Source organism: Oreochromis niloticus, linkage group LG2, assembly GCF_001858045.2.
Source record: "Oreochromis niloticus isolate F11D_XX linkage group LG2, O_niloticus_UMD_NMBU, whole genome shotgun sequence".
Classification (NCBI taxonomy): Eukaryota; Metazoa; Chordata; class Actinopteri; order Cichliformes; family Cichlidae; genus Oreochromis; species Oreochromis niloticus.
Window position 1 is genome coordinate 11,675,162 of NC_031966.2, and position 11,317 is coordinate 11,686,478.

The 11,317-nt window shown below is 39.5% G+C and overlaps 2 protein-coding genes across 10 annotated transcripts in view; one reads left to right on the top strand and one right to left on the bottom strand.

Moving 5' to 3' along the window:
• Positions 1 to 3,182: 3,182 nt before the first annotated feature.
• LOC100711558 (transmembrane O-methyltransferase homolog) lies at positions 3,183 to 6,147 on the bottom strand. The gene is made up of 3 exons (XM_025899185.1): positions 5,784 to 6,147; positions 3,944 to 4,155; positions 3,183 to 3,457 (listed from the first exon to the last, which is right to left on the bottom strand). The coding sequence occupies exons 1-3, from the start codon at positions 6,037 to 6,039 to the stop codon at positions 3,398 to 3,400; spliced, it is 528 nt and encodes a 175-aa protein (XP_025754970.1). The 5' UTR covers positions 6,040 to 6,147; the 3' UTR covers positions 3,183 to 3,397.
• A 2,504-nt stretch (positions 6,148 to 8,651) lies between these two features.
• LOC100711287 (LIM and calponin homology domains-containing protein 1) overlaps positions 8,652 to 11,317 on the top strand; it is an 86,570-nt gene continuing 83,904 nt past the window's right edge. For 4 of the 9 annotated variants that reach the window (XM_013270285.3, XM_019363880.2, XM_019363875.2 and 1 more), the window contains exon 1: positions 8,655 to 9,012. In XM_013270285.3, coding sequence (XP_013125739.1) covers positions 8,911 to 9,012 — 102 coding nt within the window. In that variant the 5' untranslated portion in view covers positions 8,655 to 8,910. Of the gene's footprint in view, positions 9,013 to 11,317 lie in introns of all 9 variants that reach the window. The other 5 variants (XM_019363877.2, XM_013270286.3, XM_019363881.2 and 2 more) reach the window with 5 other exon arrangements.

An 11,317-nucleotide genomic window follows, 5' to 3' on the forward strand; every position in this document is an offset into this window, starting at 1 on the left:
CTTTGGTGCTGTTTTTCTGCTAAGGGTACAGAATTAACTCACCACACTGAGGGGCCAATGAACAGCACATGTATTTAAAATCTTGGATGAGAACCTTCTTCCCTCAACCAGAGCACTAAATGTTGGGTAATGGATGGGTCTTCCAGCATGGCAATGACTCAAAACATACTGCTAAAGCTAAAAAGGAGTGACTAAAGAAGAAGCACATTAAGGTCATGGAGTGGCCTAACCAGTCTCCAGACCTCAGTCCTGTAGAAAATCTGTGGAGGAAGCTGAAGCTTCAAGTTGCCAAGCAGGAGCCAAGAAATCAAAAGGATTTAAAGAGTTTCTGTAATTATGACTGGGCCAAAATCCCCCCTAATATATGTGCAAAACCTGTTGACCAACTACAAGAAACATCTTACCATTGTGGCTGCCAACATGGGTTTCTCCATCAAGTACTGAGTCATTCTGTAAGTTTGCTAATTTCTCTGGAAGTAAGGAAACTTACAAATTCAGCAGGGGATCATTTCCCCCCATTGTAAAACGCTGCCCTACATTTCTGGTAAACGTTGAGAAAGAAAACAAACACTGTACCAGAGTTAGAAAACAGAATCCAAACAATATTTGGACACAAACTGCAAACTCCTTGACGAGAATATTTTTACTCACAACCTAAATGTTATTTGTTTCTGAATAAAATACTGCAAATTAGCGATCAATTATTCAGTGTAAATAATAATTGTGGACAATCATTTTCTCAGCGTAGGCGTCAACTTTTATCCAAATGGTATGTTTCAGTTTTTAATTAAAGCAATTATATGATGATACTGATTTAAGGCTAATGTTATGCTATTTAACTGTTTATGCTGTTGGTTTATATTTATGGAGTTCTCCATAATAGTGATATTACCAGTTGTAGTGTAAACCAGGATGTTTACAGTCCTAACTATGGCATTACTTCATAGTGGAGATGATGGGGTTGTACTTTCAGAAAGTCAGTTGCACTATTTAGCATTTCTCATGAATGAATGAATGAATGGGAAATATATTATTTATCCCATATTTGCAATATGCATTAAACACATTTTGAATTGAGCAGTTGCCTCTAATAGTCACTGTTAAGGACCTGGGTCAAAATCAAAAGGATGTGACATTTATCCCAGGGATGAGTCCAGAGTAAAATGACCCTCAGACATCAGTCTAATGAACAGCTGACATACCTGAAACAACACGGTTTTGTGGTGAAACAGTTAAAATTGGACTTGATCACATCAAGAAGATAACTTGTTTTATCTAGCAAAGCCCAAATGGGACCGACATCAGGCCAAAACTTGCAGTCTACATCAGCAGGGCCTAGCATTCATGGAGGGACTTTCATTTCAGGATGTAAAACTCACCCTAAGACGGCTGTCTTCTGGCTTAGAGAGGCTAGAGTTAGCTTGAACTAGTGAACAGTACGATACATAGCACAGCAAAACACTCTCTTTAGTGGATAAACAACAGGGTCTGATCTGACGCGCAAGTTAGATTATTGTTTTTATATTACTTCAACCAATGAAATGTCATTTTTTCAATCCATGGTATTAACAAATGGTTTTCATTCGAGCCACCAATAAATTATTTACTTGTACAAAGTAAAGGTATATACCACTTTCTACAGCACTAGCCAAGAGCAATGCAAGGCAAAAAGAAATAACCAGATGTGTGTAATTTTTGCAGCATTCATCAAATTTTCAGCTTTGTTGTCAAATATTTATACTTAAGGTATAAAACATGCCGGTCTCTCAGTCAGTGTTTTGGCTGATGGTGTGCCCGAAGCAACAGGATGCTAAATAATAACAATAGTTGTACCCATGTTAGCCAGAGAACATTAAACTGATAAATAATGCACAATAGTAAAGATGAAGAAACATTTATTAATCTGCAGGATGTCAGAGTTTCCTGGAAATCTGTGTTTTTCCTTAAAGTCTAAATCACCAAATGCGATCATGATTTTGCCTGTGGTATAAAAAAAAGTATCATCTATGTATGAGGTTGTTAAGTATTAATGAGGCTTGCCCCATTACCTGTTTTGCTCTTTCTAGGTATTAAGAGTGAACAGTTAAACTGGATGGAGCTTAGGGCTTTGGTTTCAACCAGTTGGGGTGAGAGGAACACAGACAGCATAGTAGTTTCATTCACTGCTCTTCCCCTGACTCTCATTTTCTGTCTCTCTTTAACTGCAGTAAGCTCTCTTCTTATAATTTTACATATTGCGACATTCATTATTCTCTTGTGCAACAGTTGCGACCTAGAATCTAGACCCTCCCTGAGGCTGTGGGAAATATTGCATTTAATTAAATCGTTATTGCGCAAATATTATTTATTTATATCAGGCACTAAATTGTCTCTAAACCATGTAATGGCTTTCCAGCTGCGTTGAAAGCCTCAGTAGCACCATTACAGACAAATTCATTAAAGTCCACCTGAGTTCTGCACAGAAGACAAAACACTGAATCCCCTCATCTAAGATGTTTGGTGGAACAGTTAATCTTGATAGACGTTAGAGTCACTTAGCAGAAAAGGGAGGAAAAGATCAGCTTAGTGCATTTTCTGTTGTTTGTTTTCTGCTTAATGTTCACAGAAATTAAGCTTCTCAACAGAGAACATTTGTGTCAAAACACATGAAACAAAAACACTAAACATAAAGTGGATGTATTAATGCCAGGCTTAAATTGCCAATTTAAAGCAAAATAAATATGTATATGTTTACAACAAAATGGGTGGCATTCCCCTTTAAACGCTTTCAAACACAGTTCAGGGTCTAGGTTATCTTTTTAAGGCAGGAGTGCCACCAAGTGGTAAGTCTGTGCAGTACATCAGATAATGTCTTTTCTTTGTTTCTTTTGTTGAGGCGAGGTGATTGTGTAAGCACCTTAGGGACTTGCTAATGTGCTAAACGATATGAGGTAGTCATTTGTCTTTTGGGGGCTATGATGTGGAAAAGAAATAAATGTAGAGAAGTAATAAGCTTAAAGTAGATAATAAATGCTTCTTATTTCTGACACAAAGGAAACTCTGTAATATCTTTGGAGACTTTGAAATATTGAGAACTGTAGGACAGACTTATAGGATGATTAATATCACTTTTTTATTTATAATACAGTTTTCTCAAAATTGCAGTTCTTTGCTTTATGAGTCATACTAGGGATTATGAAATATTTAACACTATTAGTTTATATATAGTCCACAAAACTGAAGAATACACCCACATCTTAGCTAAACTTTGCCATTGCAGTCTTCCTTTGTACTTTCCTTACGGTAAAAAAAAATCTCCATCATAAATGGATCCTCTGTTTTGATGCAGTAGGAATCGACACTTCCTCTGATGAGATCCAGGATTCCTCTGAGATCATCAGCTCTTTGATTCCTCTATTCAACAGCACAGTGCATCCAGATGGGCAGCGGAGCTCCTCTCTCTCCAAGGCCAGCAGGTCTGAAAAATGGTAAATGGTAAATGGCCTGTATTTGTATAGCGCTTTACTTAGTCCCTATGGACCCCAAAGCGCTTTACACTACATTCAGTCATCCACACATTCACACACAGGTGATGGCAAGCTACATTGTAGCCACAGCTGCCCTGGGGCGCACTGACAGAGGCGAGGCTGCTGGACACTGGTGCCACCGAGCCCTCTGACCACCATGAGTAGGCAACGGGTGAAGTGTCTTGCCCAAGGACACAACGACCGAGACTGTCGGAGCCGGGGCTCGAACCGGCAACCTTCCGGTTCTGCTGGAGATCGTGGTCGATTAGCACCAGATTAATGCCATCACTGGTACCTTGATAAGACTCAAGGAAAGAATTTAATGCTGGGATGTGAGATGCCAAAACCTGGAACTGAGGAGGTTTGGAAAAATGAGTAATAAAGAGTTATTTTTAGAGATATTTTAGTTATATTCTGGTTTAGAGTCCTTACTGTACCTGAGAGTGCTTGAAGCCAGCCACCAGGATGATTTCCTCTCCAAGATCTGCTGTGACTTGGCCCAGCTCTTCTGACATCAGTCTGCCTCCAGGGGGCAGCAGACAAAGCAGATGGACAGAGCTGTAGCCACAGTGCATTCCCAGCTCCAGCACCCACAAGCATCCACAGGAACAACAAGCTTTATTTTCTTTGCACACACCAGGGAGCATAGCTGACATTTTGGAACATTTTGACATTGTGGAATGTAGAACAGTATGCACCCAATAAAGAAGTTAGATTACATTACAATAACTTATATTAATGAATATAAAATACAAAATGTATTAAATAATAAATTAAGGGAATGACTGCTAAACCAAAGGTAGGTGCCATTTCAGCCAAACTTGCTTTTTAGCTAAATATAGTAATTGCAGACTAATAATATTTATAAATGAAAGAAAATTAAATAAATGAAATGATTTCAAGCAAGTTCATAATTTACCATTGCATTGCTAAATGCTCAGTGTTCAAGGAAAGGTGTTATATTTCTGACTTTTGTGGAAAAAGCACAAGCAAGTTGGGTAAAATTGCAAGATGTTGTGGTATGAAATGCTCTGCAAAAGCAACATAGTTTGTAGAAACTGATCCTAATGACAGCTACTTTGATTGTTTTCCTCTGACAGAAGTGGAAAATATCCAAAAGCATTAAAAAAAAGAAATATTTTCCAGAAGTCTTACAAGAAAAGGCAATGGGCCCCACGGGGTCTTGATGTCATTATCATGAAGTCAATGTGTGATTATCAGAATCAGAATCAGCATACTTTATTAATCCCTAAGGAAATTATGTGGGTTACAGTTGCTCCAGTATAAATAACAATACAAGAAACAGACTAGACTATTTAACAATACAATATGTTACAGATTTAAGAAATTTAAGAAATATGCACAATATATACAAATCGCTCAATAATAAATATTACGGATTGAAAGAGGTGATTATAAATAAATATCAAGAATGTTGACAGGAATATTACAGAGTCGAAAAGAATGTGTGCAAAAGGATGTAACTATTAAGGCGTTTACAGTGTGTTAGATGGAGGGGTTGTACAGGGAGATGGCCACAGGCAGGAATGATTTCCTGTGTCGTTCAATGGTGCTTTTTGGTAATCTCAGTCTCTCACTGAACGTGCTCCTGTGGCTAACCAGCATGTCACGAAGTGGGTGGGAGGTATTGTCCAACATTGTCTTAATCTTGGCCACCATCCTCCTCTCAAACACCACCTTAAGGGAGTCCAGCTCCATCCCCACAACACTAATGGCTTTATGGATTCGTTTATTGACTCTGTTGGCGTCTGCAACCCTCAACCTGCTCCCCCAGCATGCAACAGCATAGAGAATAGCACTGGCCACAACAGATTCATGGAAAATCCCGAGCATTACACCATGAGACTGAAAACACAGATAGCCTAAATCCACAAAAGGCCTGTAGCAAGTTTTATAAGAGTCTTGGAAAACCTACCTACCAGAAACTTCCAGAAAAAGGGGAACTGTAGCAAAGAGAAAAGTTGCTGCTTTAAAGGGAAATAGTGGCCACACTAAATCTTGATTTAGTTCTTTTCTGTAGAATATATGTAATTATTCAGAATTGTGTACAATCCACACTTATGTCTCTTCATAATGAATTAATAAAGGTTGTTTTTAAATTGTGTTTGAGCTTTACCACTTCTTAAGCTCCCATTTCTAATGCAGCACCATGCCCAAAACAGGTGTCATGCAATATGTATCCCATGTGCACTCACTGTACAAGTGAAACACTTTCTAATTTAATGCACTATCAAGGTAAGTGTTTCTAATGCTTACCAATCTGTGAACCAATGCAGAGAGACTGATGTGTCTCAGCATAAAGGTCAAAGGTCTCCAAGACACTGTCAACTTTGCCGTGGGTGCAATTAGAGAACACAAAGGCGTGTGTGCTCTTGACACACGCTCCCCCTCCCACCAACCTCAGTGCCCAGGCCAATGCTCGATGGCACAGGATAGAAACTTTACCACGATAATGGCTGGACACCATGAAGATGCTGGGAAGCAGTGGCACCAAAAGAGCAATCAACCACATGTGATCAGCTGTTGTAAAAAGCCTTCAAATCTGTGGGTCAAAAAGCTGTTATTCAATTTTTTTTTCAAAATGACCTTTGCTTTTAGTTTCATTGAGTGTAGTTTTGATAAATTTGTTTGGTTTTGGGTTTTTTTTTTTTTATTATGGTCCTTATTAAATCACAGCTCTTACTCTTGCCATATTACTTTATGGGGGGGAAAAAACAACTTTTGTCTTGCATTGCTCCTGGCTAGGGATGTAGAAAGCAATCATCTCTCACCCCAGTTCAGCCTACATTCTTTATCCATTATATTTAATGATAACCATTATCACATCCATAAACATGTGATGTCCTGTTTTTTAGTTCAGTTTTGAAAGTCCTTGAAACTATTAACGCAGCTAATATATAATGGGTGAAATAGCATTTTAAGCAATGAAATAAAACCCATTTCTTCATACAAAATGAGAAAAAAAAATAGTATTAAATGGTAGATCTATGTCCGTACACTCACCTTGACCGTTCCACTTCAAAGTTGAAGTGCTTCGGCTACCTGTATAGGATACCTTGTGGACGCCTCCCTGGTCAAGTTTTTCAGGCTTGGGACACACACAGAGACACGCTCGCTGGATAGAGTATGTACGTTTGTATTTATATGTATGTACTATTATACATGCTCTCTGGTTTGTAAAACCATTCCGGGATAATACCCCCAGGGAAAGCTGAAGACAGGAAGGTCTTGGCACCTCTGCTTACCCTCCTGGATAACGGATAGAAAACTGATGAATGAATGGATATAGCAGTATCCGCCAAATTTCAATATTGCTCGTCCAGGATCAGAGTCCGTCCTGTCAAACACAGGTGCTCTTGCCTCTTGTGGAAGTCAACATAAACGGATCACTTTTTTTTTTTTCTCTCTTGCAAATTCTCTGTATGATTAAAGTCCGAAAGACAACAACACTGTTTGCTGGCATCCAGGAAGCAGGTGTGGCGAGTGCACCTACACTACAAAAAGAACATTGTCCCTGTCAGCACCACTGCGTTTTTCCACAAGAGGTCAGCAGAGATGAAGGTTAAGAATGCCAGCAATCATTTGGAAAAAGAGTCTGTAGGGCTTTGAAAAGTTTGAAGGGGCGTCGTCGAACTGACATGTCTCAAAGTATACAAGGCATGGGATGCGACTCCAAATGTTTTTGTGTGGAATCTGCCATTTGATGAATAAATAATTTCCCGATGGGTATTTCACTCATTGCTGGTTGTTTTGGCTCCAGGTGGACAGCTGGTGAGATGCCAAATTCAAGCTGGACACTCACCAGATTGCAAAATATTTTCCTAAGGGTCAAGGACGATCCTGCTTATGTTTTAGTGTCAGCCAGTGAATATTTGGTAGTACTGAGCAGTTACAACTTCCAATACAAACACTGATATGGCAGAAGTAGAACTGCCTTAAGGAAGACTCTGACAAATAGATAAAATAGGTGAAAAGAGAATAACCCAACAGTTGCAAAAGTGTGGAAACATTGCTGAACTTTCTTTTACTTATATTTACAAAAGTGTTTTTTTTTAAGACTAACACAAGTCTCAGAAGTCTGTAACAGAATTAAACTGATAAATATAAAGACATTATATCATAGAGCCTGTAGAGTTTTGTTAATGGATGAGCAGCTGTTGTTTAATGTTGGCCCTCAGTTTCAGGCGCCTTTGCTCGAAATCTGTGCACTTCCTCTTTTCTAAGTTGCCCCATATAATGAAAGTGGGTGTGAGATCCCCAGCGTGCTGCTGCCCTCGTTGGCTGCCGGTGAAGCGGCGCTGCTCTGTGTATTTTTGGCCGTTGGAGCTAATCATACTGCAGTGTGCAAGTCCATCAGTCCAGCGGAATCAAGCTGACCTAGAACTGCCGGATTATAACCGGAAGCAAAGCACAGTGCCATCAAAATAAGAGCAAACACAACATACCAGAGTGGATGGAAGCCTGTAACCATGGAGATGACCAGCTCTAGAAAGAAATTAAACATACTTGACAACATATTGTTGAACCATTAATCCTATCAAAATGAAACATTGTATCATCATGTTTATTTGATGTGTAAATCATACATAAGTAAATAAATATGCACTTTTTGTGTTTGCATTGCCAGAATAATGATTAATGTTCAGTTCTGAGTGTCATTATGTTCAGCTTAAGAAAGAGGACTGCCACTTTTTTTTAACTTCATTTAATTTAAAAAGCTGGATTAGTCTTTGATGAATCAGTCAATGTAACTGGATATTTATCTTTGAGAAACACATGCTACCTTACCCTGTATGACTGTAGTGTAGCACTGAACTCTGTCAGCTAATGGTGGGATGTAGAAATTATGACTGAACAGTTACAGGGCAGGCATGAACAGAGTTTTCCCTTTAAGCCTGGTTAAAAGTGAGATATTTTTCAATCATATCAGTTTTTCATTACTCTCAGAAACAATGTTCATTTTCCTGCAGCATTGAAAAGAAGTAGGGTTGGAGTATAAATAAATAATTCTAATAGCGATAAATGATGCAATTTTAAGGTGGGCTTTACTCAATTCACTGGGCCGTATCATTATTTTTGCTAAATTTGAATTTCCTGGTCCTCCACTTTTATTCTGAGATCTCCCACCGGAAGTCCTGTGTTGGACGACTCTCTCTGACTTGGAAGCTGGTTGTTTGCCCGCAGGCTCTCAACAGGAGCGATACGGGAGCAGCAACTGGTTCGTCCGTCTTACCGGTGCTGCTGCTACAGCACCTTCTACAGTCGGGGGAAAACAGACTGGCCGACCCATTTGACGACCAGTTTCGGTGGAATAACGCTGCACCAAGCTGCTTTCACACATTTCTGCAGGCTTTGATACTTGGAGGGCACAGCTTCTTCGCCAATGGCAAGTCCGGTTGCAGACATAGGACAGTCTCATCAGCATCACCCCGTGAACGAGTCGGCCGCACAGTCCGCGTTTCTGGAGGCGCAGAAATGGATAGAGGTGAGTCACGGAGTGCCAGCAGCAAGCCCAAACGCTGTGTCACCTCCCCACCACTTTCCTTCCCTTTCGCGCAGGTGTTTCGCTGTCATCGCATGGCCCTAGTTACTGGTTTGTACCTGCAGCGTCTGCCCCTTTAAAAGGCAGTTTATTTTATTGCTTCGTCACCTGTTGAAAGGTGACAGTAATTTGACTGAGATCCTAAAAACACATCGTCACTGTGTTCCTGTGAAGTCCCCGGGATGGGTTAGAGTTTCCTCGCAGTTGTGCATATTATGTCAATATGGGCTGTTTAAATTATTATTATATTAACCATTTTCAGTACACATGAGTTAAGATAATTGTCCTCAAAATAAAATAAAAAAAGATATTCCCTTCCTATCTGCAATAATACAGAATTCTTCCAAGTGACACAGGCTATTTTTGTGCGCATTTCACCAGACCTTCCTAAATGTTGAAGAAGGCTTTCAGTTGTTTTTTGGTGAGGGCCAGTGTACAGTAGCTTTGGTCGCTATGAGGCCTGGTGCGTGTTTGGCTGCAAACAATGAATGCATCATGTGGAATGGATTTTTGCCTCATTGCGAGCCCGGTGAACAATAATCACACAAACGAGGTTTTGTTCTGGGAGAATTTCAATCACGACACTTGCCTGCCCCCATTGCATTTGACTTTGTCATCATGCAGTGAGCTGTCCTCCTGTCAGACTTCAAAACACTGATGACTGGGTGATTATAATTTGCATGTTGGTGGAGTGCAGGCGTGACTTTGTGTGTTTCCATAAAGGGATAACAGTTCGTAGTGGCACAGCGCTTTTTCTAAAGTTTGTGATTCAGGGTAGCAGGGGTGTAAACTGGGATTACGGGGCCTCTGTAGAAAGCCCCCCCACACACACACACCAGCTCCACCTCCTCCTCCTCCACCACCACCACCACCACCAAGTTCTTACACAATTCTATATTTAACTCATTTTTACTATATACAGATGCACTCTCTTCAGTGTGTCTTATATCATTTTGATAACAACCAGACTTTAATCAATCATCACCTCTTTAAACAGTTAAATGATGAAAATCTCTTAAACAATTATAAAAGTTTTTGACCATGTTGTATCCAGTGTAGGTGTTTTACTTAGATTTCTAAAGTTATATTTCTTTTCCTTCCACAGAAAACAGAAAGAGGGAGAGAAATAGTTACTTTGTAAAACATTATGAAGTAACACTTAGCTCCAGCCTGTTTAGGAGATTGTGTTTGTATTCTGTGACAGGCATAACTACTTAATTTACTTTGAAATTACCTCATGTTTAATATGAATCTCATGGTGATTTATTTATAGCTTGCTAGCTCACTTCAAACCAGAATAATGTGCGACACATGGGCATGGTTTTAGTGCATCAACATGGAGCACTGTGTTAGTATACCAGTTCCATTTTTTTGTCAGTGTTGATGATATGATTTGTGATTTTCTTTTCCTTTTTAAACATATTTCTGTCCAAAGAACATCAATGTTTTTGTTGTTTGTTTTTTGGAATGATCACATCAGTTTCTTAAAGCACCTTCATGTTGGTCCATCATTGTCCTTGTGGTCCATAATACTAGATTTAAATGTCACATTAACAAACAATGAAAAACTACACACAAAACAGCACAAAAGTTAGTGGTAATGTTTCTCATAGTAAACAGGAAGTAGTATGAAGTGAAACTTCCTTTTTTAATACTTCTGTGCTTGTTGGTATTTTAATACACTGACTAACCTGCGTATGTCATTGACTTCATTAAAAGTGACAGATCCTCTTTAAGAGTGTCAGGCACCATTACAGGCCTATTTAGTAGCTCCAAAGTCCTCAGAGGCTCATATCACATCTTTAAAAAGCCACTACTGACCTAGAATTTCCGAGGCGGATCAGGGGCAAAAGCTGAAAAGGTGAGAGTGAAGTGACACCACTCCTGCATTTTTCCTCTTTCACCCTTTCCCCATGGGGACTGATTATCCACATACACCTGTGACAGTCCTTAAGTAACCTCAAGGAACAAGTGACCACTCACTAGATCCAAAGTGAAAACAGCAACACAAAACCTCGGTCCAGATCCGAATAACTGCACATATTCAACTGCTGTGCCCTATATAATGTCCGGGCCTGAAGCTAGAGGTTGTAAAAAAAGGTTCTCTCTTTGACATGACATGTCAGTTAGAGATTTAAAAAAACAAAACAAAGGGACTGTTAAGACCTGTGGGTTTTTGTTTTTGTTTTGTGCACCTTTGCAACCACTCACCTTTGTTTGGAAACTAAGCTTTTGCTTTTTTATACTT

Coding starts and splice junctions, on each gene's coding strand:
- LOC100711558 (XM_025899185.1), bottom strand. CDS start 6,039: ATGTGGTTGATTGCTCTTTTGGTGCCACTGCTTCCCAGCATCTTCATG. Junction 4,156..5,783: donor CTGCATTGGTTCACAGATTG/GTAAGCATTAGA, acceptor CCAAAATGTCAG/CTATGCTCCCTGGTGTGTGC. Junction 3,458..3,943: donor CTGGCTTCAAGCACTCTCAG/GTACAGTAAGGA, acceptor ACCATTTTTCAG/ACCTGCTGGCCTTGGAGAGA.